Here is a 26,295-nt window from a genome sequence, read left to right on the forward strand (position 1 = left end):
GAGGGTAAAAATATGCTTTGGACTGCATTTACGAGCATGTAGCATCAGTAAACGCAAGCTGCTTGTTTTGATAATAATGGCTTTGGGTGTAAAAACACCTAACAGTTTCATACATAATTTCTAAAGGACATTTTTGGCAGTGATAGTTTTGATGCAGATGTGCATCCACAGACCTAAATGACATTTTTATAATTAAAAGTATTGATCATGTTGCGCTTTGGCCAGGTTGAATGAAGTTTTAGATTAGATTACATTAGATTACATTCAACTTTACTGTCATTACCCATGTACAAGGCAACGAAATATAGTACGCCAGGTTTCAGACAGCACATATTACAGTGTTCCACACATCCACTGCAGTTTTAAAGAGAAACAGAAATCCCTTATACTGACCAGGTTTTGGTCAATTGATGTTTTTATCATTTCAAAACTTGCTAGTTGTAAGCATGCTGCCACGTCCTCCATCATAAGAGGAGCCCTGTTTTAGAAATCCCTGTTTATGGAGGTGTTGGTGAATTTTTAGCAATATGTGATTAAGTCTGTTGATCTCTTTGTTTATATACACCTGCACTGAGTGAACTAAACTACTCCAAGCTAAATGTTTTGTTGTTTAGCCATGTGACAGTTTGCAATAGGAATGGTAGGGAGTTGGGGCGCCAGACACCCTGCTGGGATGTGGGTCACTTAGTTTTATTCCATCTTTATTTTTCATTTTCCTCTTCTTCTTGTTAGACTTTTGGCATCTTGAAGTCTATTTTAACATGGTTGCAGTTTTATCATCCTATGTGTGTTAATAAAGGGAGCACAGTATTACAACTTTGTTTGCAGTCTATATTTCTGCATAACTCTCCATAGGGGAAACAAATACAAAGGGCAACAAACACAACCAAGTCTAATACAATATAAACGCACTTGTGTATCAATGATGATATACTGTAGATGAAATGGTGTGAAGTCTGTCCTGTAGGCGGCGCTGCAGAATAACCAAGAAAAAAAATTTTTTTTTTTTTTTTTTAATTTTGTTTCACACTGTCTTGCAGTTTCTGTCCTGCAGAAACATATTTATTGCGCGCTGAAGACAGACACGCACATGTAATAAAATGGGGTCCATGTTTGCGCTTCTTTTCTTCATTTGGTTTGCAGATGCAGAGCTAAAACTCCGCAAAGGTAAGACCAGCCCCGGCTGATGCTTCTGTCCGATGCCTGCTGTCCCGATGAAACGTATGGGGCTTAAAATAAAGAAAAGCGTGAAATTGCGGTGTCCAACACATCTGAACTGGGGTTATGAGATTATCATCATCATCAGCTCTAGATATAACCGATATTTTGTGGTAAAGTTTATTTACAAAGTTGCGTCACAGGAGTCACCAAAAGTTTAATAATGACTGCTGTTTGTCAGCTAATAGGCAGAAGTGGAATCAGTGCCATTCACTGAAGGGGCATGTCGATTTGGCACCAAGACTCTGTCAGATGTTTTATGTATTCGATTATATGTAAATGCCTTTGTGTTTTTGCCGTTAATTTTATCTGCGCCATACGCGTTTCCCAATAGCTCATCCCTCTCATTTTTGACACTCAGGGTCCGGGGTTGTATGTACTTTCAAAGACAAGACATACAGCCCAGGAGACAGCTGGCACCCCTATCTGGAGCCCTTTGGATTTATGTTCTGCATGCGCTGTTCCTGCACTGAGGTAGCTGCAAACATTTAGAGCCTTTATCTCGTTAGAACAACCATCTCATAGTCTGCCCTTCTGTTGCTCGGCTGTCTGATTCAGCTCTAAGTTGCTGGCGTTGCGGTTGGTTTGTGGTTTTAAAGGTAGCCTATGCTTGTAAACTTTACATTGCAATCTCACTTAGACAGGCCATGTGAAATGCAGCACAATCAAGTGTCCTGCTCTGGCGTGCGCAAACCCAGTAGCCAAGCCTCAGCAGTGTTGTCCAAGATGCACAGGTAAGACTAGACTGTCTTTCTCTAAGCACCTCGTCAGCTCAGAGTTTCCGAGAGAATCAGTTTTTGTTGTAACTTCATGTTCCCCCCTCAGATGAGCCCAGGATCCCTGCAGGGCTAAGGGCTTCAGTGAAATCCTGCAGGCATAATGGAAGTATTTATCAGCCGGGGGAGACCTTCACAAAGCACGACCTCTTTCCATCCAAGCAAAGCAATCAGTGTGCCATGTGCTCATGCTCCGTATGTTACATCTGTTTTACCACTTCTGTTTTTTAGTTAGACTGAACTTTTTTTGCTGGATTCTGTGAATTGGTATCATATCCTAAATGCTTATTGTGTGTAAGTAGTTTAAGGATTACATCTCCAGGTGAGCTCAAGCGCTGATCTACATGTAGTCTATGAAACTGCAGATGAAATTTGTTCATATGCCACTTTTCAGAGCACAGCTACCTTAATTAAAATGACAACAGAAAAATAGCAACATTTTCAGATGTATTTTAATTTTAAAAATATATGACAAAGCATCAGTCCTAGCAATAGTAACTGTAACGTTTCCTCGTTAAATATGTATGAATTTCTCAGAGTCCTCCTTTGATTGGGAATTGTTATTTTTTATTTAAGCACTACCACAGGAAAATTACCTTTTAATTACTACATATACTTTAAATGAGAATCTTTAATGTGCCCCCAACTGTGCTTTTCTAATCATTAGAAAACTATGCCTTCACACACTCCACACACTCCAGACTCTTTAAATTATGGACATCACCCGACTACTTTAGTGGAGATCTGCCCATTTCTTATTTTAAAACTGTTCTTCATGCATTTAAAGATTTATTTGGCTAAATTTTGTGTTTGTTTGGCTTGTGTTTTTTTGTGTAATAATTGAAATTTTAATTTTGTTTGTTGACCAAAAAAACCTAACAAAGTAAAAGTAAAAGTAAAGTAAAAGTAAAAAGGTTTGTATGCTGCATTTTGAGATGCCACTGCTGATCAGGTATCCCTGGCCACAAACATGTTGCTGTTAATTCTATAATGCAGTAAAAGTGGAAATGTATTGTTAAATTTTTAATTTAATTCAGCATCTTGCTTTAGTCCATCCATATGACGCCTTAGCTCGGTTGTGATTGTCAGGAGACAGTGGGTGAGACTTTTAATCTAGAAAACTAGTGATATCAAGTTAACGTTCGTTAACAGATGTTTCTAAGTCTCCAAGGACACAACACATAATAATAAACTTAACAGCCTGACAGTACACATTGTTTATCCTAATGTAACTCTCTCATTAATCTTTTAGTAACATATTCCATTCTCAGTGTTAGAGCCTTGAATTCAGTACAAAATGCTCACAGCTTAGTTTACTTTTTGCAGTTTTTAAAATGGATTACTTTGCAATCATGAGTTTGAGATGTCCTGAGATGGCTTAGGTAGTAGACCAGGCTGTCCATAATTTGTAGTGTGGCTGGTTTGAGAGTCCTTGAGCCTTTAGTTATTTCCTATGAGAAGCTCTGACACCACTGGTGTAGGAGTGTGGCTGTGTGTGGAGAAAGAATATAGAATTAGCTTTGGACAAAAACCAGATGAATGTAATGGCTCATTGTGTTTTTTCTGACATAGTTCAAGAACATTAGATACCAGAAGAGACTGTGTTGTATGGACTTGATCTCTGTTATTAAACAAGCATGTGATATATAATATGTCACATACTTTAATAATGAATCCATATAAATATGTAAACAACTATAGAGAGGCCTGAAAAAGCATTGGCGTACTAAAGCTGTACTTTTCTGGAGCGCATGCTTGAAAAATAAGGACATTTTCCCACCCTTTGTTTCCTCAGAATGGACACATCTTCTGTGCTCTGAAAACATGCCAACCCATCACCTGTTCCTCACCAGTCTCTCTTCCAGATACCTGCTGTTTGGTGTGTAAAGGTAGTGAAGCTCCAACCTTCTAGCTGTTTTCAACCTGGAATAATATTTTTTAGTAAATACGGCTGAATAATAAGAACCTTTTTTTGATATTGATATGCCATGGAATACAAATAACCACATTCTTAATTTTTTTACATTACAACGTGTTTGTAGTTTAGTAAAACAACATCACAATATGATTATATCATTATGATCCAATTCCACTAAAAGCTGATATAGGATAATATTTAATTTCAGCACTGCACAAATGTCAGTGCAGCCAGGCTGCCATGTTTTCTGTTATAGTTCCCTCATACTTGGTTTTGGTATTTTTCTCTTAGATCAAGACACCAGTGGGTACTCATCAACTGAGGATGGAAACCAGCAACTGAACAGAGGCGTTGTATGTCCTCACCAGTTTGACATAAAATTTACATTATGATACATTTTGCTTTCAGATGAAGCTTGACAAGCTTTAAAAATACATGTGAGAAATAGTTGTTTTATCAGTTGAGTGTCTGCACTTAGATGGTGTGTCCCTGAGCATGACACTGAGGCCACTACACACTTTATGGAGCTGACGAATGCCTTTAACCTCTTTGTCTAAAAGCACAAGAAAATCAATTATTTTCCCTTGAGGACTGCTATAGTACTGCTCAATTTGGCATCACATTATTCAGCTTAGTGCTCAAGCATCCATTTTGCTGTGATCATTAAAGGCAAAGACTTCAATTTTCCTCACGAGATCTATGATGATCCTTCTACTGTCACTCAGGGAAGAAGCATGTAAAGCTAATATCTGAATGGATGAAAGATAACTGCTTTTTATTATATGTCTGTGTATATAAAGAGGCATTCAGTTGACCAGTGTTCTGGAGAGCTGAGCAGGGCGTGGCCCGACCGTACCACTCCAACCAGGGTCAGGACATCTGTAAGAGGCCTGAGTCTCAGTAAACTTAACCTCAAAGGGGCTTCGGAGACCACTGTGAACATTTTGTTGCAGAGGAAACACCAGAGAGGTGAGTCTTTTTCAAAACAGAAGGATCCTTTATAGGTGTTTGATTTTACGGAGATGTTCCTCACAACTTTACGATCGTTTCCATATGTAGCACAACACTCAGATGTTTTCCATTTCGCTCAGCGTGTTTATACAATGGCAAGACATATTCGCATGGAGACATATGGCACCCAGTTTTGGGGAAGGTCCTGGAATGCATCCTGTGCACTTGTACTGATGGCCTCCAGGAATGCAAACGCATCACGTGTCCCAGCCAGTATCCGTGCCAACATCCTATGAAATCAGCGGGAAAGTGCTGCAAGACTTGTCCAGGTATTCAAACAGTCATAATATAATAAACTGTTTATACTGACATGATGATGATTGGTTGTAAACATCATCCACATAACTTCTCTCTGTCTTTTTTTCTCTCTAGAGAGTAAAACGGAAAGTAACCAGACCCAGTGTTATCTTGGATATAAGAATAATCTCTTGGTGTATAAAGTGGAATCATCTTTGAAAATTGACCCGCCCAACACCGTTAGGATTATTGCTGTTGAAAGACAAAATACTGCTGAAGTTGAAGTGCAAGTATGGAAGACTGTAGAAGGTACTGTAACGACTGATGGTAATTTTGGTTAAGGTAGTTTTAGTTATACTGTTCCAGAAAACAGCCTGTATAACTACAGCTTGTGGTGGGTTTTTGTAAGGTTAGAGAAGTGAGCTTGTAACCAGAAGGTTCCCCGGCCCAGCAAGATGAAATCTGTCTAAGACAGGTGATAAAGCAGCACTTGCCTCACCCTTATTAACACCACTGTGGTCTCCTTGAGCGAGACCCTTAATCTGAGCCGCCCAGTGGCCACTGGTCAGTCTGTGGTTGTACTGGGCTGCTCCCAGGTGTAACTGTGTGAATGTGAAAAAGAGAGGCGGCCTTTCAGACAACCTACCCTGATTAAAAAAACAAGACATAGCATTTAGTAATTACTGAGCTTTGGAGCTGCTGGAAGGTGTTGTCTTTGTTAGCTACCGGCTTCTAGCTCCAGCTTCAAATTTATCATCAGAGTGTTCTCATCTACTGTAACTCTCATTGCAGACGTGAATATGCATGTTTTCACAAATACTGAGTGATTATAAAATATACAGTAAATGTAGGCTACAGTATTGCTGCACCAGTGTATGACTCTCATCTGAGCTCTTTGTTCTTACAGGGGTTTTACAATTAATGGAAATTGGCAACATTCAAAGAAAAGATATTGTGGATCATCCAGAAAATTACACGTTGCTGACAACACTCGATGAAGGTTTGTTACTATTTATATGTTTAGATTCTGGTAAACTCATTTTAGACTTATTTTAATATGATTATTTGGATGTTTTTGTGCCTGACGTATTTTAATTCACAAACATTTTCCAGAGACATGGAGAAAGTTTAAAGAGGAGGGAGAAAATCTGAGTAAAGCTCCTCAGAATACAATTTGTGAAGATGGCATTCGGGAGATGGTGGCTTTCCTAAATCCCAGGCAGATTGAAGGATTGTGTACACCCTAATAACCACTTTTGATATTGATACTCCCAATAAGTACATGGGTGGCATCTATACTTCAGTCATACATGTTGCACTTGGATGTCCTGCCTCATTACTGTCACAGTTTCTCATTTATAATGTTGCTTATCAGTCCACCTGGAGTCCATTATGTTTTAATCATCACATTTTTTATTTTATTTAAGTGGGTGGTTTTAGTTGAAAGCTCTAGACATAATGCAACAAAAAGTAAACGTGGACACAGCTCTGAACTGGAAACAGTTAGAGCCTCTAGGTATTAATTTGAAATGAGTGTTTTTCACACAGATTTTGAGATGTGCATTTATAGAATGATTGAGGACATTTTGGGATCAGTGTTTTCTAAACAATCCCTTTATAAAAATAATATGTATTTTAGAACAGTCACCAAGGGCCGTGTATTTTTTAAAAGAATTTTATATGTTCATCAACATATTTATTGTAAATACAAGGTTTTCTCACCTTATTTAAAGCTTATTGGTTTTTGTATGATTTCTGTGTATATACATTCGACAGTCTGAATGTTGTGTTTTACATGTACACAACAGTGTCACCACGGTGTAGAACAAACGGAGAAAACAGCCTTTGCATTTCATTCTTTGTGATGTTAAATATAGACCTACTGTAGCTATTTTTAATCAGCCATTTGGTTTGTTGTCATAGCCTAATGACTTTACCATAAAGTATTTTTTAAATGATTCTAGTAGATGTAGTTGAATTCATTCTGTGCTTCTGCTCGAGGTTGCAACCCATAAAGTGTTCTCAATGTTTTACACTACATTTTTGTCTGATTTGTTTCTAGCTGTAATTTTTATGTTTAAATGAAATTGAATCATTTCCATAGAGTCATACAGCTCACAGTAAGATAGCAGGAGTATGTAGGCTACCCGAGAAAGGCTTAAGATGTGGCTCAGAGCCTGTAGTTGTTGAAGGCAGTGTTTGAAAAACATTTTCTGATTCATCTCTGGTCTGCGTGCTGGCCCTAACACCGTCATCGCCGGAAGGCTTCAGTTAAACAGTGCACCGGAAGGCTGGATAAACTGTGTTCCCACTGGGGATGAAATGTTATCAGAGGCATGAAAATCAAAAGCAGAAGTTGAAACTCCCTTCACCCCCAAAACTCACATACACATTATTCTCCCAACACCAGATTTCCTACGAGAATCACTTGTTATTAGTTACCTTAGTGGGACCAGCTCCTGATGACTGGTGCCTTCATTTCACTCCTGTGTAATCATTCTACTTATTCCTCAGAATTAACAGCATGGCGCCCCATAACACCTCATTTTCTGTTGACTCTCCTCTGCTTATTTGGGATGCTTGAAAGTCCAATTTGAAATGACTGTAAACACAAGAATTAACAAACAAAGGTAAATATATTCTGACATGACTGTAACTACAGTACATAGGCCTACTGTATTTACAGAATATTTATTCCTGCAACCCTGTTTGGATGTCAAAGGGTCCATTGTATACTTAAACACTACAGACAGAAACAATGTGTAAAATATCTTTAGTTCAAACATTTTTTATTTTTATTTTTATAGTTTGGATCCTGTTGTTGGTACAGTGTGCTAACTGCTAACTGTAGGTCAACAAACCAAAGGGCATCTGTGTGCAAACCTTGCACAAGGCTTGTTCCTTCTGCACAACCCATGTGTGACCTGTGAGAGCAACAACAGTCTTTTTGCTTGGCAGCGCTGTGTGCTGTCTGGTTGCAGGCCTGTTTGATCAACAGGTGTCAAATTATCACTGCAGTTCCCCCTGACTCGGTCAGTGTGCAGATATGGTGAGTGAGTTCTTCAGAACAATCTTTCTTCCCTTTTCTGTGAACTCCTGCTGTGCTCTCTCTGTCCCCTCCCCTTCCACAGTGATTCATTGTGTTTCTCTTACACTTTGCACCAGACAGCTCTGTCTATCTCTCACTAAAGGCATGAAACAATATTTTGAAACAGACGCAGTTCCTTTGTATGGCTTCATTACACTCACAGAAAGGCCTTACTTGTCTGAAGATGGTATTCTAGTCAAAAGGGGGAGAAAGGGATATTCTGCTTTAGTGCTGCTTACTTAAAGTATTAATTAACATTTTCACGTAGTCATTTTCTCATACAGGTCATTAAAAATGTATATCAAGTGTTCAGGTTTTAAATATCTTTCATACATGCTGTGTCTGTCTATATCTCTGCCATTGTGAATGTTTGATTTCATCTCAGGGGCCAATTCAGCTATGGACGCTGAATCTTGGCTCTGGCAATTGTAACAGCTGGGGGCAGTCAGTAAGTATAAATCATGCACTCAGTCAGCTCTGTGTATGTGTACTCCACCCTGCTGCCCATGTAGTCCAGATCTGGTGAGAAGTGAGAAGAAAATGTGAGACTCAGGGTCATGACTCAGCCCAGGACTGGAGGCACTTCTTAGCCATTGTAATATTAACTAATAATATTAACAAATCTGTTTTTGCTTTTATCAGAGAACATCCACTTGTATGTGCCACAGAAATAACAGAATCTTTGAAATGGTTCAAGTTAAAGCTCAGCCTATTTGTAGCTTTGTCTTTCAAATGAAAGCAGCTGAGTTAGTTATTTCAAAAGAAATAAAGCCTCCTTCCCATCTGCGGCAGTGAGTAGTTCCTCACAGATGTGTACAGTGTTTGTGAGCAACTGAAGCATTGCAAATCAATCAGGCAGTCATTTGATTCAAAGGGAGCCAAACAGTGTTAATTGAGTCTGATTGATGTGTTTGCTTTCATAGCTGATTATGTTGCTCAGCAGAACCACTGAGTTTATACTTCATCACAGTACTTCCAAAATCTATCAAGGGCTGTTTTTCACACCCGGCCATTAATTAAGTTGGTCTTTATCGTTTTAGCTGATAATTGGACTCTGGACAAGAAAACATGGACAACGCCCGGATACATATCATGAACGCTTTGGTCTTTATCCCGTCATCCTGAGGCCACACATTTAAACACATGCTCGTAATGAGTGAGAAACCACAATGAGATCTTTTGTTTCACAGGATGAAGAAGACGGACAACAACACATATGATATGTAATTATTAATGGCCTCTTTTCAGATGTCAGCCTGCCTGCCCGAGCCTTTCCAGGATTACATGGCAATTGTGTTACAGTTCAGTTGTCCATCAGAGGGAATAATGACTTAGTTTGCAGTGAACTCATTTGGCACTTGAGTAATGAGGAGTGTTGATGAGGTATTCAGACCCGTTCTTCCTGAGCCAAATCTGGTGTCTGAGCTGCCACAGGGTTCTTCTCAAAGCTAAACCGTCGGCCTGAAATTTGAGAGTCAAACAAACTGTACCCAAACATTTCTCTGGCTTGATTGCAGCAATGACTGCTCCAGATGTGAAAATGTACTGCATTCAAATATATGGAAAAAACACATTGATATATAAACACAGATCTGTCTCGCCTAAGACACACACCGTCGATGCCTTTCTCCACTGTGTCTTTTGTTATTTTTGCTGCTGGATGGAGAATCCAGCTCTCCTGCCAGATTTTGTGATTTCACAAAGAGCACGGATAAAAATGTGTTTTGAGTTAATAACTCACTTCCATCAGTTTTTCATGGTGAGACCAAAGGAGGTTACAGAGGACAAGCGTAGCTGACTGTAATTGTCCATTTATTATGTGTTTATGTTAATGTGACGAAGACTATAAAAATAAAATGATGAATTACTTTTGGCTTCACTCTTCACCATGAAGTAAAACTAACCTTTTGCCTTTATGATATAAATTACAGACATACTCTAAGTGAATGGTGTAATATTCTTCAGCCTTGAAGTGAGATCAGGAGGCCATTTTCACTTCTTCACCATGCATGTCTAAATAAAAGCCACTGATATACAATTAGAAATTTAATTAAACTTAGAGGCATCCAAAGCAGCATCAATAAAAACATATCCACTAAACACTACAGTTTAGTTTACTCAGTATGAGTATTGCTAACTGTGACAATGGTTTTATAATGTCCTCTCTAGCGAGAGCTCTCCCACGTTTGAGAAAAATGAACCCTCATGATGTTTTAGTGATGACATCAACCTGGGTTTAGAGACTACACATTTATCAGACAAGAATGTTCTAGCATTGTGGGAAGTGTAGGATCCAGCAGTTTTGAACCATAAGGAGTAGAAATCAGGATGTGTTTGTCTTATTGTTTCAATTTTGATCCCTTTTTTAAAAGCCTTTTATGAGTGTCCCACTTTATGAAAGTTCAATGCAAAATTGATGGAGCTCCCCCTTAACAGGTACTCATCTTGATGGTATTTCAAGATTATGTTATTTTCTGCCAGCTGGACTGGCTCAAAGGCCACAAAAAAAGAGAACAGACACACTACCGGAGTAACAGTGTTTAGTGAGTGTTTATCAAGTTAATGAAAAATGCAAATATGAGGTGTGGAAGTAGGTATCACCAATGTGCATATTGTAGGTGCAAAACAAAACCAGAAAGTTAATTCAAACCTAAAAGACAACGCGGCGTGTGGTGTGGAGACAGGCATTCATACATTTCTTTATACTCTTTTAATTATTTAACTTATTAAAAATTTGTTAAACCTTGTTACTGCGGGGCCTCCCTCCTTGTTGTGGTATTTGAACTGCTCATACCACATCACTGATAGTCATAATAAATCAAAACTGAGGTAGAGCTGAGGCAAGTTTTAATGGGTTGGAACAAACACACACACACATAATGGTGACAGAAGCTGAAAAGCAATTTTCTTAATGCATGTTCTTATTTTTCATCACCATCTTGTGAACATTTAATATGTGGATAGTATAAGTGTTTCTGACGAGTCTATACTGAGGTCTGTCTGCCTGGAATATAACAGCAAAAACTGTGACTTAATCATTGCCCCAAACTAGAAGGCTAACATGTATTACAACATCTTGCACAATAATGCATGTCCATTTTCTTTTATATCAAAGAATTCCAGGAGGAAAACATTACACATATGCAACCAGAGATGCTTGAAGTACTAATCATTATCATTTCAAGATTGCATTATAACAGCTTTCTTGTCAGGCAACAGTAAATTCATGCCAGGTCTTACTGGCTGTAGAACAAACTCCATCATTTTACCGAAAGGAACAACAAACCCTCAGAAAGTCTTTAGCTGAGTTATACTGGAGCCTGGACAGAGCAGTGAAAATCAGCAACACACTTTAAAACAATTCTGATATAATTCAATCACGCTGAACATCAGAGCTTTTTAGCAGCTGTGTTTTCCAGTACTGTGGGATATCTAACACCAGCGTGGCCGAGTAGAGCTGAGCTCCAGTGGATGGGAAAATAATATTACTGTAGCTCAGTGTCCTCATTACCATCAAATATACCAAGTGCTGGTCTATTTACTGGAAATGTCTGATTGTTTTTGTTACCTGAAATTAAAGCAAATACACCCTTTACACTTTTTAATGGTAAATTAAGCCACTCATATATGCAAAATACATGTTGCTGTACCTGGAAATTTTGAATATTTGAGGTCTTTTGTATCTCAAAACATATTATCACCTTTGCTGACGTATTGTGGTAACCAAGCCATTTAGGTCTTTCACTGTCAGATTTTCAAATTGGAGCATAACAAATGTTTGTGTCAGTCACAAAATAGCCAGTCGTTTAATTTTGGCTGGTTGTTGCACAAACTCTAAACAAATATTTTGCTTATTGGTTTTGATAGTTAGTATTATTATTAATAGCAACAATAATAAGTCAACGTAAGTTTCAATGAAAATTTAAAATCAAATAAAATGAAAATGAACATCTGCTTGCAGAAGCACTGTATACACAGCGCAGTTTACCATTAAATATATAGAGAACATACACAAGCTGCGTGTAATACTGTAGAATCCCTGCATGAAATACCTTCAGAGAACCTGTTGATTTATTCTACCTGGGGTGAACACACATTCCACATCTGCTCTGATGAAAAAGATTTGAAATCATGTGAAGGACAGGGCAATGACATTAAACAGGAAATGAACAGCAAAAAAAATTAAATAGAAATTTTAAGATTAAGGAATGCCACATATGATTTATCAACTTCTGGGGTAATTATGGAAGGATTATGAGACAATGGGCCCCAGGGCACATACATGAAAAGCCCCCACCCCTCCGGCCCTTCTAGGACCAAGAGAAACCACATGAGTTTGAGTCGTAGTCACTTTATCTTCTTGTGGTTGTTTTGCATCTGTTTTTATCCATTTTGTGTCAATTTTACATCTTGTAAGTCCTTTTGCTGCCTTTGGTCACTTTCTGTGTTGTTAATGGGTTTGTATCCCTTTGTAGTTGCTTTGCACCTCTTTTTTGTCTCAATTTGTGGCTTTTTGTAATCATTTTGTACTCATTTGATTGACTTTCCAACAGAAAGGTTAACACTTACTTGACGGTTGTCTGATCTCAAGGGCGCCCCTCAACCCGTGGGACCATTAGGCCTGTGCCCAGTATGTGAGCTCAGTATTTTATTCATGAGTGTAATAAGAAATTATCCTTTATGTGTTTAGGGATGTGAACTGCAAATCCTATTTAAGTGCAACTGTTCCACTAAATACACTAAATAAATATACTCAATTCATACAGTGGCATTATTGTTTCTGAAACCTGTGAAAGCAGACACACTGGGCTGAAAAAACACCATGAAAGTTATGAGATCGATAGTAACAGTAACATAGCCAGAAGTCTATAGGCTACAGCTTCTACTGTACCACTTCTGAACGTGAGTAGCAGTGTAACATTTATTGACAAGGTTGACAATAATGCAAAGTTCCTATTTTGCCCCTAAAATGAATTATACTTTAAGTTACCACATGGCTCACTGTGGACTTTAATGTGATATTTTATTAATTGACACACTTCCATTGGTTTTTGTCCATTGGTTAGGAAATGAAAAACAAGCACAGAGTCACCTATAAAGCAGCATTGCTTCAGTGTCCGCTTCAGCAGAGTGGAGCCTTAGACGATTGGTGTTGGAACTGACATCTTCTTCACTGATTACCACAGTCTGTTGGCCTATACTGGAATGAAAGATATCACTAGTAATTTCATGCTGGGATGTTCAAGGGTGTTCTTATGGGAACAGTTTGGGCCAGAGGAAACGGTGAAACTGTTCTGAGAACTGAAAAATACAAAAGTACGCAATCAGTTTAAAATGGCTCTCCCCAAAGAGGAGCCAGTCAACTTTTCTTTTGTACAGCTGAAGTCTATTAGTTGATGCAAGAATGCTGAATTGAATCTGATCATAGCAGTAGTGGTGCAGCTGCTCCGAAGCATCACTCTGTGCTTGTCAGTATTAATCAGACAGACTCACGGGAAAAGACAGAAACAGTATTTTCAGCAGATGCCACCCAGTTGCAGAAGTAAACTCTGCTGAGTTCTTCATCTGTAGCTCTCCCCGTGCAGTTGATTACACCGCAAACCGAAGCTTTTGAAAGATTACAGGCTATGCGTTTCTTGTTGGTAAACTTCAAGATAAAATTGTTCTTACAGGCAGTTTAATGTTTGCTGTGGGGAATCAATCTATAGTTCATGCACAACATGCAAAATTTACTCAGCACTACTTTTATTTTGAAATCTGGTATGGTCTAATAATTTCTACTCACAGCAACTGTATGCCAGTATCATCAAACATGGTTTAGGTTGGTGTTTCCATCAGACTCTGTGCTAGCTGCTTGTTCCATTGTTTTCTTATAGACCATCTTGTACTTGGTCTTCATGTCCCTCAGCAGTGACAGAGCTTCCTTATGTTCTTGCTTGTCAACACCCGTGCCATGTATGACGCTGCCTGAACAGGAAACAAAGTGTTATATAAAGAAAGCTAAGGTCATGAAAGGTAGCTGACTCTGGTTGCATCAGAAACATGCATACTTAAGGCCACTTCTCTTATAGTTGTACTCGCTCTGATTTCCTTGATCATTTCATCAACCCTTTCAGTTGGCTGCTTTATTGGTTTTAAAGGTGGAAGTTCCTTAATCTGTGTACAGAAACAGTCAATTCAATAAAAATGAAAGTGTAAAAATCTTCCCCGTTATATTAGTTGTAATTTGAAGGTAATACTGAGTGTGTAGCAAAATATCCAACCCTTTTCTCTCTTTCTCTGTACGGTGTCTGGATGCTATCAAGCTTTGGTTTCGAGTCTCTATAAACATTAAGATTCTTCAGTGTGTGTTCCAGCATCCGAACAGCTGTTTGAATTCCTGTTGAAAGAAAAAAGAAAGCATGACTATTCTTCACTATGAGCCTATTGTATAGCCAAACTCTTTAGGGATTGAGGAAAATGTACAAATATAAACAGCTGCAGGTGAAACTACAGTCCTCACTCCTCACCAATGGGCTCCACCACATCAGGATCTAGTTTTGCATCCATCAACATTTTGTAACAGTCAAATTTTTCACGAATGCTGGCTTCTTCGTTTGCTTCCTCGCTCTCTGTAGTTTCTTTCTCATCAGCCTGATGCTCAAACACATATTCAGAAACATCTTTTGCCTGAGAATGATGTACCATTCAGTAAGGAGAGAATATTATTTAAAATGTAGACACTAATTCACCATACATTTATAAAGACTATTTATAAAGGCTACACATTTGTGTTTCTCAGCTGAGCAGAACGACACCAACTGGACATGTGCATACCTGAGTAACAAAGAAGTGCTCTGTATTTTCTTGAAAGGTGTCATCTCTACTATTCTTTCCCTTGACAGCTGCCTCCGCTTGACTTTGTGCAGGGCAAGATGCATTCATCAACAAAAATGGCTTCTTTGACACATTTGAGTTTGTTTCTTCCAGCTACAATAAAAGATTGTCAAAAGAAGAACAACGACTGATGTAACTGTGTAATTTTCATTGTGGAATCAGGAGGGCCATGATCACACAGCATCGACGGTGCAGAACACATCAGACCTTCCACTTTGGATCAGTGGCCACCTTCAGTGGGAGCTTCATGATATCTTGTGTCTTCTTACGCTTTATCGTTATCCCCAGTCTCTCTTGGAGGTAATAGGTCAGTAAAGGAGGGTCTCCTGTGTTCAAGCAAAAGTCATGAAGACAATTTTATCATATAAAATTCTGAATGATTATATAAAAGCTCCCACTTACCACTTCTCTGTGTAGTCAGTGGGTTGGAGTGAATATCAATTTCATGGAGCATTTGGAAAAGGGCGGCAGCCATCAGTGCTTCTTCTTCTGCAATCTGATGACAAAACACTGATCAGACACATTAGTTAATATTCGAGAAAAAAAATGTTATTTATAGAAAATAACAACCACCTTGTTGTCAGCTAAATTGAGGAACTGAAGCTCTGGCAATGGCAAACTAGATCCTATGCACTGCTCCTTCCAGTTTTCCTGTGAAAAATCAAGTTTATTGCACAGATTTAAAATGTGGGCTACAAAAACACAGCGAGGAAACAACTGAAATGCTAAGAATCAATTACTTTTGAGATCCTCTTCAAATTTTCATTGGTGTTAGGATGCGGCTCAGTGTAGGCTGATTTGACAGGATAAAAATGACTAAATCAGTATTTTTCTGAGGATGCTGAGAAAACTGTGTTGTAGGTCCATTATATCAAGCAGATGCTGAGCATTTACCAAGTCCCTCTTCTCCAGCTTGCTCTTCCTTAGAAGTCTGTGCAGGGTTTGAACAGTGCGTCAGTCCCAAATACGGTATTTCAGAAATGCGGTTGCCCTGTAGGTTTAAGTACTTTAGCCTGTAATTGAAATAAAATTTAAAAAATCAGATGACTTTAAATAACATACTGAATGGTACTCTTCATGACAAGTGATTTGACTATGACATGGTGGTGTGACTTTTTAAGTAAGACTTCACCTAACATAGTATAAAGAAAACTTCAAACCATAGTGACCTCTTAAGGTTTGTTAGACTGATGAAGACTCCAGAGGACAGTCTGTTATTATCAAGCATCAGGACTTCGAGAGCTCTAAACTGAGTGTCTTCTCCTTTAGAAGGCCTGTATAAAAAATAAAATACAACTATAAAATCAATCAACATTATAAAAACCCATACAGAACATACACTAATAAAACGGTGACTGGTGAATGCATTTAATAAATACAGGTAATTGTGATTCATAAATTTACATACTATAACATACTATATAGCCTACTGTATGTGTGAACACCATTTTCTGCTCGACTTCATGTACCTGGTTGTAGAGCTGGTGTATTAAATATCATTACACTGATTTCAACAGAATCAGGAGAGTGAATCTAGAAGGTTCGTGCACCCCCTTCTGGTAGATTTGAAAACATTTCAAATGCACTTTTTTAACAGTTTTAGACTTTTCTCTGTTTTTAACTATACAGTATGTATGTCTACATGTAAAAGTTTTAGTGCTATGAAACCATAGCCGATGTAGTATAAGTACATTGATAAGCAGGATGAACTATCCTACCAAATAAAGAATGGAGTGACTAATTTGAAAAAAAAAAGTCACTGCAGAACTATGAAACATTTGCCTGGGATAAATTATGATCAATTCTTACTTATAAACTATAACCATAAAGTTATGGTGTTATTTTATAAGTTGGATATTGTATAATGTGTGGACATCTAAGAAGCAGACTAGAGTCAGACTGCAGGTAAACAATGAATTAGCATTTCTGTGGAAAATATGTCTTGAGGCAGATTAGTTGTCTTTCATTCTGCCAGCTTTTCCATGACTCATATCAAAGTATTTTTTGGAATAGTCTTTATATGGAAAGTCGGCTTGTTGCCACTGACTTACTGGCATAACAGCTGTTGCACAAAGCAGTGCCTGACAGAGGTGATATGTGTGAATTTGGGATAAAAAAGGAAGCACACACACTAATTTAAACAATTATCTACTTGTCTTATTGCCATTTGTCATAGAATGAATGAGCAAATATTGTTAAAAGAGAAGAGGACTAATAGCATAAATGTACAACAAGTAACAGACAAACGATGAAAACTCTAAGCAAAGAAGGGAAAATGCTGATCACCTATTGTCTGTGATCATAGGTGAAGACCTTTTTCATTAGCAGAAAGAATGTTACAGAACAAAACAACAAAAACTCCTATATTGCTGCTTGAGGGACAATAAAGTAGTGTACTAACAGTTGGACAGGGTCATGGGTGGACAAACCCAGATTAGGAGGAAGACGATGAAGCTGATTTCCAGTCAGATGAAGGACTTTTAAATGTGGAAGCCGACCAATGGAAACAATATCATCAGTTGACAAACGGTTGTAAGACAAATTCAAAACCTGTGAGGATTTAAATAGCTTGCTTAAATAAATGTAACATTATCAAGAAGACTAGTTACACAATTGCTACAAGAAACCATTAACACGGTGAAAGCCTGAGTTGCCGCAATTTTACATATTAACAATGTTACACAGCTACAGATTTTCTACATTACCTGCTGCTCTGCCCTCAATTAGCATGAACTAATTGTGAATTTTACCATCCCTCCTTCATCATTTTTGCCAAAAAGAACAAATATTGAAACTGTATTTTTTTTTTAAATGCATAATGTTGGTGTCAGGGACCAAGCAGTAAGGCAGAAGACACAGCTTCACATGGTGAAGGCCAGGACTGAGGCCTTCACAGTTGGCATCAGTAGAAATACACAACTTAAACTAACAGGGGAAAAAGTCACAAAGGAGCAGCCTAAAGACGATGTTAGCATTTCTGATAGAAGTACAAAGCTTTTGAGTACTTATGACTAAAAAGATCATGCAAAATTGCATACTACTACTACTACTGTGACATGTTAATAATCCAAAAAATACTATAATGATGCTAGTGCATCTACGTTGTCAAAATCAGTCTTACCTCCAGATGAGGGAAGTCAGCAGCATGAAATATCAAGTTGCAAATACCATTTAAGGACAGGTTGAGTTCTCTTAAAAACCCAAAACAGCTGAAAGAAGCTTCATAAAAACAATGGACATTTTCAGACACAATATATTTTTACAAAAGCCACAAAATCATACTGAGGATACATATCCATGATATATAAGAATAACTACCTAAAGAGAGGGAGTTAATGGATGCATCAATGTAAGCTACATTGTCAAACATCGTGAGGTCTTCTGACTTGACCTGTGCAAAGAAAGAATCACTTTTAATACCTTTACCCATAGACTACCAAAGTATTTTGACTACAATGTGAAAATGATTCTTACAGAATTCAATTTCTGCTCACTGATGTCAATGGAGGAGAGCTCAGATGGTTTATCAACGCAATGTAACCGGAGCTATAAAAAAAAATTGAAAACGGACATTGTTTAGTTACCAACAAGGGACTGATCTTGCTTCTGTATGTAAGCAAGTACACTTCAATGACTTACCAGGAAGGGTCCATCTAATATATTACCAAGAGGAGAATCAGTCACCCTGTGTTTGCTTTTATAAGTTTCTTTTATTCTCCTGTGGACATTTCTATATTTCTGCTCCTCTGCCTTTCTGTAAGCTACAAGCCAATGACCAGCACCTAGAAGAAAAATAAAACAGAATAAAGCAGATATTGTTTGCAGATTTATAAATGTTTTTAGACCTGTGGCTGACAATTATTTTTCATAATCATATATAGTCTGCTGATTTTCTTTCCAATTTTAACCATGAAAAAGTGTGAAAGATGGCCAACCTAAATTTCCATACGCTCTATTTAGCTGACATTGAACTTGTCTTGTCTGACCAGCAGCCCAAAACCCAAAGATATTCAGCTCATAATGATATAAAACAGAGTAAAGCAACAAATTGTTAAAATGTTAAAGGCAGAACAGGAAAAATATTTAGTATTTTTTTTGCTTTATTAATATCTCAGAACACTTTATTCCACTGCTGGACCAGTTTATTAACATTTCCAACTACAGATGATGAATTAAGCTATTGTAGACACCTTTAGCCTACAGGTGACTGACTGACCTTTGAAGTCTATTGCAAACTGAGATACCTGTGACCCTTTATTGTTGGCTTGCTAACACTTAAAGCTGCAGACTTGAGGACTTGGAGGTCTCCCTACTGAGTTTAGATGCTAGAAATTTGTAATGCTGATAGAGGATTTAGCACAACCCGGCAACCCAGGAGTTGTTGTAATGAATAAAACATTACTAGGAGATTTATTAAAAATTGATAAACCCATTAATAAGCAATGACGCCTTTCTAAATTGTATCTTATCAAAGAGTTAAAGAGTTTAATTATATTAACTTGCAATACTACAATAAATCTCCCTATTATTTGTGGTAAGATAGTGCCTTTGTCACTGAATATATTATTTTCCTGCACCCAAATAACTAATTAATTCAAGCTAAGTACACTGGCTTAACCAATTTAACCCACCTTCCTTCCTTCGACGGAGTAATGTCGGGGATAGGAAACATTTTGTAGAACAGCTCGGTCCATCATCAAATTTATAGGACGCCGTAGTCTTCTTGTTTGCTTGTGTGATCAATTTATCCTCAAACAACATTTATGCGAGTGTTAATTATACTTTTCTCGGACTGAACTTGCAAAAAACAAGCTATTTAACAATATACTTCAACTACACTGTATTGCTCTGTATCTTAGCAATAGTACGTACACCGAGAGCTGGCCCTCCTATTCAGCGGAGTGCGCAAAAAGGTGAACACGAACATTTTTTTTTTTTTTTGCGGACGATGGCGTAAGAGACCGGGGAGCGTAACATTAGCTGGTTAAAGATTGAAGTCAATGACAAGATAACAGCATAACGTATTTAAAGACGTCAAACAGTCATTGTTATGATTATGCAGCAGTCTTTGCGTAGCCTATACAATACGTGATATAATATTACATCTGAAATTGTTTAGCACAGTACGCATGCGTGACGCTGCTTATTGGCGTCATTGCAGTAAGTTGGTCGTTTATGACTACTCCTCTCCTGGAACAGTCGGTGGCTTCTTTGACTGCTATGTATTTATTGCGTTAACACATCACCGAAAATGGGAGTATATGATGCTTTAGCTGTCGCAGCTATCGAAACCCAACATCGAGTTTAGTAAGTATGTGTCCGAGCGAACACGTAAGTGACTGGTTGTGTCCCTCGCTTTAGTGCATAGTGTCATTTTTCCTTCTAGCAGCAGCGTTGTTAATGACTAAGGTCTAGTTACGTGAAATTAGATGGTAAAATTCCGTTTATGCAGAGATTATGGGTGTCAAATATGAAGAGTGACAAATGAAGGTAAGCGCTTTGTTATGCACGCATAGTATAATGCAGTTTGCACACTGCTGGAGTGTGATCTCTTCTTGTAATGCCTTAAAGATTGTTATAAGACTAAAACACAAGATAAAACTTGTTATACATGTGTAACCGTTTCTGTTCACAGGAACTCTATTTCACCATGGGAAACACACCATCAAAGAGTAGCAGTGGAGAGGAACTGGTCAAAACAACTTTGTTTGAAAAGGAGCCAAATGGGATAACATACAGAATTCCTGCTCTCATTTATCTCAGACACCATCACACCTTCCTTGCCTTTGCAGAGAAAAGATCATCATCATTAGACCAAGATGCCAAAATTCTTGTTATGAGAAGAGGAACGTTGAAAGATGATGGATCTGTTCAGGTTATTATTTGCACGTTTGCTTTGCTTAAATGCTGACAACTATCAGTATATGTGCTCCTCTTTGTAATGATCTTGTGATGTTTTTCCAGTGGTCATCCAGTCAGGAGCTGTCAACGGCATGTCTACCAAACCATCGCACCATGAATCCTTGCCCTGTGTATGAAAAAAACAATAAAATACTGTTTTTATTTTTTATCTGCATCTGGGGAGAGACCACAGAGCGTAGGCAGATCATCACAGGCAAGAACAAGACACGTCTTTGCTATGTTAGCAGCAGCGATGACGGGCAAACTTGGAGTCAAGCAAAAGACTTAACAGAAAGTGTGATTGGTGAAACTATCCATAAGTGGGCCACATTTGCTGTGGGTCCTGGGCATGGTGTGCAGCTGGAGAATGGCAGATTGATCATCCCAGCATATGCCTATTATGTCCGTTACAGATGCTGTTCCTTCCCCATTCCTTACACAGTCGATCCACATTCACTATCAGTTTATAGTGAGGACTTTGGGCAGACATGGCATATAGGTAAGATGCTTCAAAAAAATTCATCTGAATGTGCAATGGCAGAGATCATAGACCATGAGGGCAGAGGTCATCTTTACTGCAATGCTCGTCACAACGGAGGCCACAGATGTGAGGCCTTGAGTGAAAACAGCGGTGTGTTTTTTGACAAGCCACATATGGCTCCAGAGCTCGTCGAGCCACCTAGAGGCTGTCAAGGCAGCGTTGTTGGGTTTCCTGCTCCTGAATTTGTCCCAAACGAGGATGCTGAAAGCAAAGCTTGTGGCACATCGCTCTTATCCCCAGACACACAAACATGGCTTCTCTTCATGCACCCAACCAATAAATCTAGTAGAAGGGACATGGGTGTGTATTTGAATCGATCCCCCCTGCACTCGTCTGGATGGGACAAGCTAAGGATCATCCACAGCGGGCCCAGTGGTTACTCAGACCTGGCTTACATTGAGGACAAGGATCAGTTTTCATGCCTGATTGAGTGTGGGAAAGGACGTGAACTTGAGCAGATAGCATTCATGTCGTTTACTCTTAATGATGTCAGGCAGACAGGCATCAAGAAGGAAAAGAAGACGCGTTGACTGGTGGTTTTATTTCTGTATTAGCAAAGCTCTCTAACAACTTCTGCCAACTAAGAAAACAAACAAAAGCCATTAGATATGCTGTGCAACACCTACCTGTGTTTACTGTTATGCATTCTGGAGATAATGCGTGCATGAAGCATGTGTTTTGTTGCCTCCTTTTTTACATGACTAGCTACTTCTACTACAGAAACCTACCAGAAACCACTTATTTAAGCTCTTTGTATAACTGTAATAGGTCAATAATGTTACCAAACAAACACATCAGTTATAGATTGTAATGCATCCAGAAGGAAGAATGCCACGTTCAAATCAAATTTGAGTCCTTTAGATGTTTTTAACGCTTTCCATCTCAAAAAGCCAAACTGATGAAAAACCCTTTGCTAGGTGGCAGGCAGGGTTAATTTAGAGACTGTATCTTGACAACACAAAGTAGAGAAGCTGGGATACCAGGAGGGCTGTAGGCAGCAGAGTGTCACGGAGGGGGGCAGGATGGCAGAGAGACACCATGTCCTGTTACGTTTTCACCTGATATTTCAGACATGTAAAATCTTAGTTAATGCACCTTTAAAGCATGCAATGCTGGACTGCCATTCTTAAAAGAGGCTTAATGTGTCGCATGTTTGACGAGCGCTTCATTCCTATTTCTGCAGCTTATTAAAGTGTCTGTGTTTTCTGAGTAGTGGAGAGAATTTGCCTACCTCTCTTTATTTTCATATGAAGATCATAGGCCTTGTAGAGTAGAGCGTAGAGTTTTCCTCCAGACTCAGTCTCTCCTTTACATTTAGTATAATCTGATTCACCTAAGCCTTGTACTCCGCTGTTGAATTTAAGGTGTGCCATAGCCTGTCAGTGCACAACCTTTTGCATTGTTCACAGTAGGTGCTATAAAATTGACAACAAACTTGGACAGAAAAGCCAAATGTTTACTCTTTACTTTCCACATTTAGCCAATCAGCGAAGAGACCAACTAAACTGTACCTGATCTGTATTCTTTTTTTAAACATTTGACTATTAACTGAGAGAGAGAGAGAGGGATACTTGTCAAGTCATTTTCAAAAGCCATATTTCACTTGGTTACAATATTTACTTATTTTCTATTTTCGAGCACATTTAGCACCATTTTCTGGACAGGCTTTATTCTTGGCATTATTAAATGCAGTCTTATAACAAGGTATGAGCCAGGTGGCTGACTGTTGGTTATCAAATAAGAGCATATAACAGCAGATGAAGAGTCACTATTTATACATTTGCACACACAAACCTTGTACAGAGTGACTTTAACATCCCTCTTTGCCTAATGTTGTGATGCAAAATGCCATGAGGTGGTTCTACACTAGTTTCATTGTGTTTTTGTTGGCTGTTGTAGAAAGTGACAAAACCTGCATGAAACATGTATTTTAGTAGAAAATAAAAGTAACTTGTGATCACCTGACTCATCTTTTATTGCAGGTTGGTTCACATTGTTTCCATCCATCCATCCATCCATTTTCCTCCGCTTATCCGGGACCGGGTCGCGGGGGCAGCCCGGAACACCTCCCTAGGAAGGTGCCCAGGAGGCATCCGAAACAGATGCCCGAGCCACCTCAAAAGCCCTTTATGAATAGATTAAAATCAAGGACCGTGACGTCGTCTGGCATGGCGCAGCCGGGGCCCCACCCTGGAGCCAGGCCCGGGGTTGGGGCTCGAATGCGATGTGTAATTACCATAATAATTATTGCTTTTAACAGCTGACTGTCAGAATAAATGTAAGTAAAACAAGTTAAACAATAATTATCTGTCAAATGGGGCAAGGGGTTAAAGAATACATAGAGTATTGCTGTTTTAAAAAGTAATTATGAGAAGCAGTTTATCAGCTGTCAGCAGGCTAAGAGCTGTAGTATGTTGGAAAGATAAACCCACCACAGTTAACAGAAAAGCTGTGTCACGACATGATTTGTATGCCGTCTGAGTATCTTGTCAAATGACTATAACAATAAAAAATACACTTAGCAAGATAATAATGTTGCATCCTTAGAAGCTCAAAGGAAGGCTAATGATAATTAGCTAATTAGATAATGGTTTAGTTTTCTAGAAAAGAGGAAGTAGAATCCAAGGCCGGATCACAGTGGGGCGGAGGCCGGTTACGGGCAGTAGGCTTGGACTGACAGTAAAAAAGGTCAAGGTCAAAGTGTTTATTTGTCATATGCACAGTTAGGAAACGTATTTCCCTGTACAATGAAATTCTTACTTTGCCGTCCACATGAATGCCACAAAATACAAATGAAATATAAAGTAGATGAATAAGTAACACAAAATCTAAGGCACTTTAAGCAGCAAATGCAGCAATATCTTCTTCTTTCAGCTGTTCCCGTTAGAGGTCGCCACAGCGAATCATCAGTTTCCACCTAACTCTATCCTCAGCATCTTCTACTCTCACCCCAATTAACCTCATGTCCTCTTTTAGCACATCCATATATCTCCTCTTTGGCCTTCCTTGTGACCTCTTGCCTGGCAGCTCCATCTCCAACATCCTTCTACCAATATAACCACTATCCCTCCTCTGCACATGTCCAAACCATCTCAATCTGGCCTCTCTGACTTTGTCCCCAAAACAGCTGACCTGAGCTGTCCCTCTGATGTGCTCATTCCTAATCCTGTCCATCCTGGTCACTCCTAAAGAGAACCTCAACATCCTCATCTCTGCTACCTCCATCTCTGCCTCTTTTCTATTCCTCACTGCTACAGTCTCTAATCCATACAGCATAGCTACAATATTTAAAACTCATGCACCTTGTTGACCTCAGCCCCCTGTAACCTCACTGTTCCACTTCCCTCCCTCTCATTCATACACATGTATTCCATCTTACTACGACAGACTTTCATTCCTCTTCTTTCCAGAGCAGACCTCCACCTTTCCAGGTGTTCCTCCAGCTGCTCTCTGCTCTCACTACAGATCACAATGTCATCCACAAACATCATTGTTTGTGGAGATTCCTGTCTGACTTCATCTGTCAACCTGTCCATCACCATAGCAAACAAGAAGGGACTCAAAGCCGATCCTTGATGTAGCCCCACCTCCACCTTGAACTCCTCTGTCTGACCTACAGCACATCTCACTACTGTCGTACTCCTCTCATACATATCCTGGACTACTCTGATGCACTTCTCTACCACTCCTGACATCCTCATACAGTACCATAGCTCCTCTCTCGGCACTCTGTCGTACGCTTTCTCTAAATCCACAAAGACACAATGCAGCTCCTTCCGACCATCTCTATACTTCTCCATTAACATTCTCAGAGCAAAGCAAACAAGAAGGGACTCAAAGCCGATCCTTGATGTAGCCCCACCTCCACCTTGAACTCCTCTGTCTGACCTACAGCACATCTCACTACTGTCGTACTCCTCTCATACATATCCTGAACTACTCTGACGTACTTCTCTGCCACTCCTGACATCCTCATACAGTACCATAGCTCCTCTCTGGGCACTCTGCCGTACGCTTCCGACCATCTCTATACTTCTCCATTAACATTCTCAGAGCAAAAATTGCATCAGTACTGCTCTTTCTGGGCATGAAACCATACTGCTGCTCACAGATATCCACTTCCTTTCTTAGCCTAGCTTCCACTACTCTTTCCCATAGCTTCATTGTGTGGCTCATCAACTTTATACCTCTGTAGTTGCTACAACTCTGCACATCACCCTTGTTCTTAAAGATCGGCACTAGTACACTTCTCCTCCATTCCTCAGGCATCTTCTCACTCTCTAAAATCCTGTTGAACAAACTAGATAGAAACTCCACTGCTGTCTCTCCTAGACACTTCCACACCTCTACTCTGTCTCTACTTCTGTCTGAATTCCTCACAACATTCTTTCTTTTGCAACCTACACCACTTGGTCTTCTTTTCTGTCTTTCCTCTCCTCTTCTTCCTGACCACCAGAGTCATCCTACACACCACCATCTGAAGCTGTCTGGCTACACTTTCTCCTACCACCACTTTTCAGTCACTAATCTCTCTCAGATTGCCTCGTCTACATAGAATGTAGTCTACCTGCGTACTCCTACCTCCACTCTTATATGTAACTCTATGTTCCTCCCTCTTCCTGAAATAGGTGTTAACTACAGCCATTTCCATCCTCTTAGCAAAGTCCACCACCATCTGTCCTTCTAGGTTCCTTCTTTTGACACCATCCATCACCTCCTCATCACCTTT

The 26,295-nt window shown here is 39.1% G+C and overlaps 3 protein-coding genes across 9 annotated transcripts; 2 read left to right on the forward strand and 1 right to left on the reverse strand.

Moving 5' to 3' along the window:
• The first annotated feature begins 1,042 nt into the window (after positions 1-1,042).
• On the forward strand, positions 1,043-7,290 carry chrdl2 (chordin-like 2). The gene is made up of 11 exons (XM_020598949.1): positions 1,043-1,167; positions 1,580-1,692; positions 1,859-1,952; positions 2,044-2,189; positions 3,790-3,883; positions 4,204-4,265; positions 4,713-4,881; positions 5,004-5,192; positions 5,296-5,469; positions 6,068-6,160; positions 6,274-7,290. The coding sequence occupies exons 1-11, from the start codon at positions 1,101-1,103 to the stop codon at positions 6,405-6,407; spliced, it is 1,335 nt and encodes a 444-aa protein (XP_020454605.1). The 5' UTR covers positions 1,043-1,100; the 3' UTR covers positions 6,408-7,290.
• Positions 7,291-11,089: 3,799 nt separating this feature from the next.
• xrra1 (X-ray radiation resistance associated 1) lies at positions 11,090-20,137 on the reverse strand. 5 transcript variants are annotated; one of them, XM_020598754.1, is made up of 18 exons: positions 19,756-20,137; positions 18,764-18,906; positions 18,599-18,670; positions 18,443-18,515; positions 18,246-18,343; positions 17,526-17,674; positions 16,294-16,398; positions 16,019-16,137; positions 15,865-15,917; positions 15,698-15,775; positions 15,527-15,620; positions 15,332-15,450; positions 15,065-15,217; positions 14,758-14,881; positions 14,512-14,627; positions 14,299-14,404; positions 14,034-14,215; positions 11,090-13,448 (listed from the first exon to the last, which is right to left on the reverse strand). In XM_020598754.1, the coding sequence occupies exons 1-17, from the start codon at positions 19,883-19,885 to the stop codon at positions 14,055-14,057; spliced, it is 1,893 nt and encodes a 630-aa protein (XP_020454410.1). In that variant the 5' UTR covers positions 19,886-20,137; the 3' UTR covers positions 11,090-13,448; positions 14,034-14,054. The 5 variants fall into 5 exon arrangements, with proteins under 5 accessions (XP_020454410.1, XP_020454409.1, XP_020454406.1 ...); XM_020598753.1 differs by having other exon boundaries at positions 11,090-13,443; positions 14,758-14,917; XM_020598750.1 differs by having other exon boundaries at positions 14,758-14,917.
• Positions 20,138-20,141: 4 nt separating this feature from the next.
• On the forward strand, positions 20,142-23,522 carry LOC109959417 (sialidase-3). Of its 3 annotated transcripts, none has more exons than XM_020598757.1 (3): positions 20,142-20,455; positions 20,760-20,999; positions 21,089-23,522. In XM_020598757.1, the coding sequence occupies exons 1-3, from the start codon at positions 20,438-20,440 to the stop codon at positions 22,094-22,096; spliced, it is 1,266 nt and encodes a 421-aa protein (XP_020454413.1). In that variant the 5' UTR covers positions 20,142-20,437; the 3' UTR covers positions 22,097-23,522. The 3 variants fall into 3 exon arrangements, with proteins under 3 accessions (XP_020454413.1, XP_020454415.1, XP_020454414.1); XM_020598759.1 differs by having other exon boundaries at positions 20,142-20,431; XM_020598758.1 differs by lacking the exon at positions 20,142-20,455 and adding an exon at positions 20,462-20,614.
• Positions 23,523-26,295: the final 2,773 nt, after the last annotated feature.

This window comes from Monopterus albus, unplaced genomic scaffold (genome assembly GCF_001952655.1).
Source record: "Monopterus albus unplaced genomic scaffold, M_albus_1.0 scaffold39.1, whole genome shotgun sequence".
NCBI classification, from domain to species: Eukaryota; Metazoa; Chordata; class Actinopteri; order Synbranchiformes; family Synbranchidae; genus Monopterus; species Monopterus albus.

Coding starts and splice junctions, on each gene's coding strand:
- LOC109959417 (XM_020598757.1), top strand. Junction 21,000..21,088: donor AAGATGATGGATCTGTTCAG/GTTATTATTTGC, acceptor ATGTTTTTCCAG/TGGTCATCCAGTCAGGAGCT.
- chrdl2 (XM_020598949.1), top strand. CDS start 1,101: ATGGGGTCCATGTTTGCGCTTCTTTTCTTCATTTGGTTTGCAGATGCA. Junction 1,953..2,043: donor GTGTTGTCCAAGATGCACAG/GTAAGACTAGAC, acceptor TTCCCCCCTCAG/ATGAGCCCAGGATCCCTGCA. Junction 5,193..5,295: donor GTGCTGCAAGACTTGTCCAG/GTATTCAAACAG, acceptor TTTTCTCTCTAG/AGAGTAAAACGGAAAGTAAC.
- xrra1 (XM_020598753.1), bottom strand. CDS start 19,885: ATGTTGTTTGAGGATAAATTGATCACACAAGCAAACAAGAAGACTACG. Junction 16,399..17,525: donor ACCCATGACCCTGTCCAACT/GTTAGTACACTA, acceptor TTTTTTATACAG/GCCTTCTAAAGGAGAAGACA. Junction 15,776..15,864: donor ATTTGAAGAGGATCTCAAAA/GTAATTGATTCT, acceptor GATTTTTCACAG/GAAAACTGGAAGGAGCAGTG.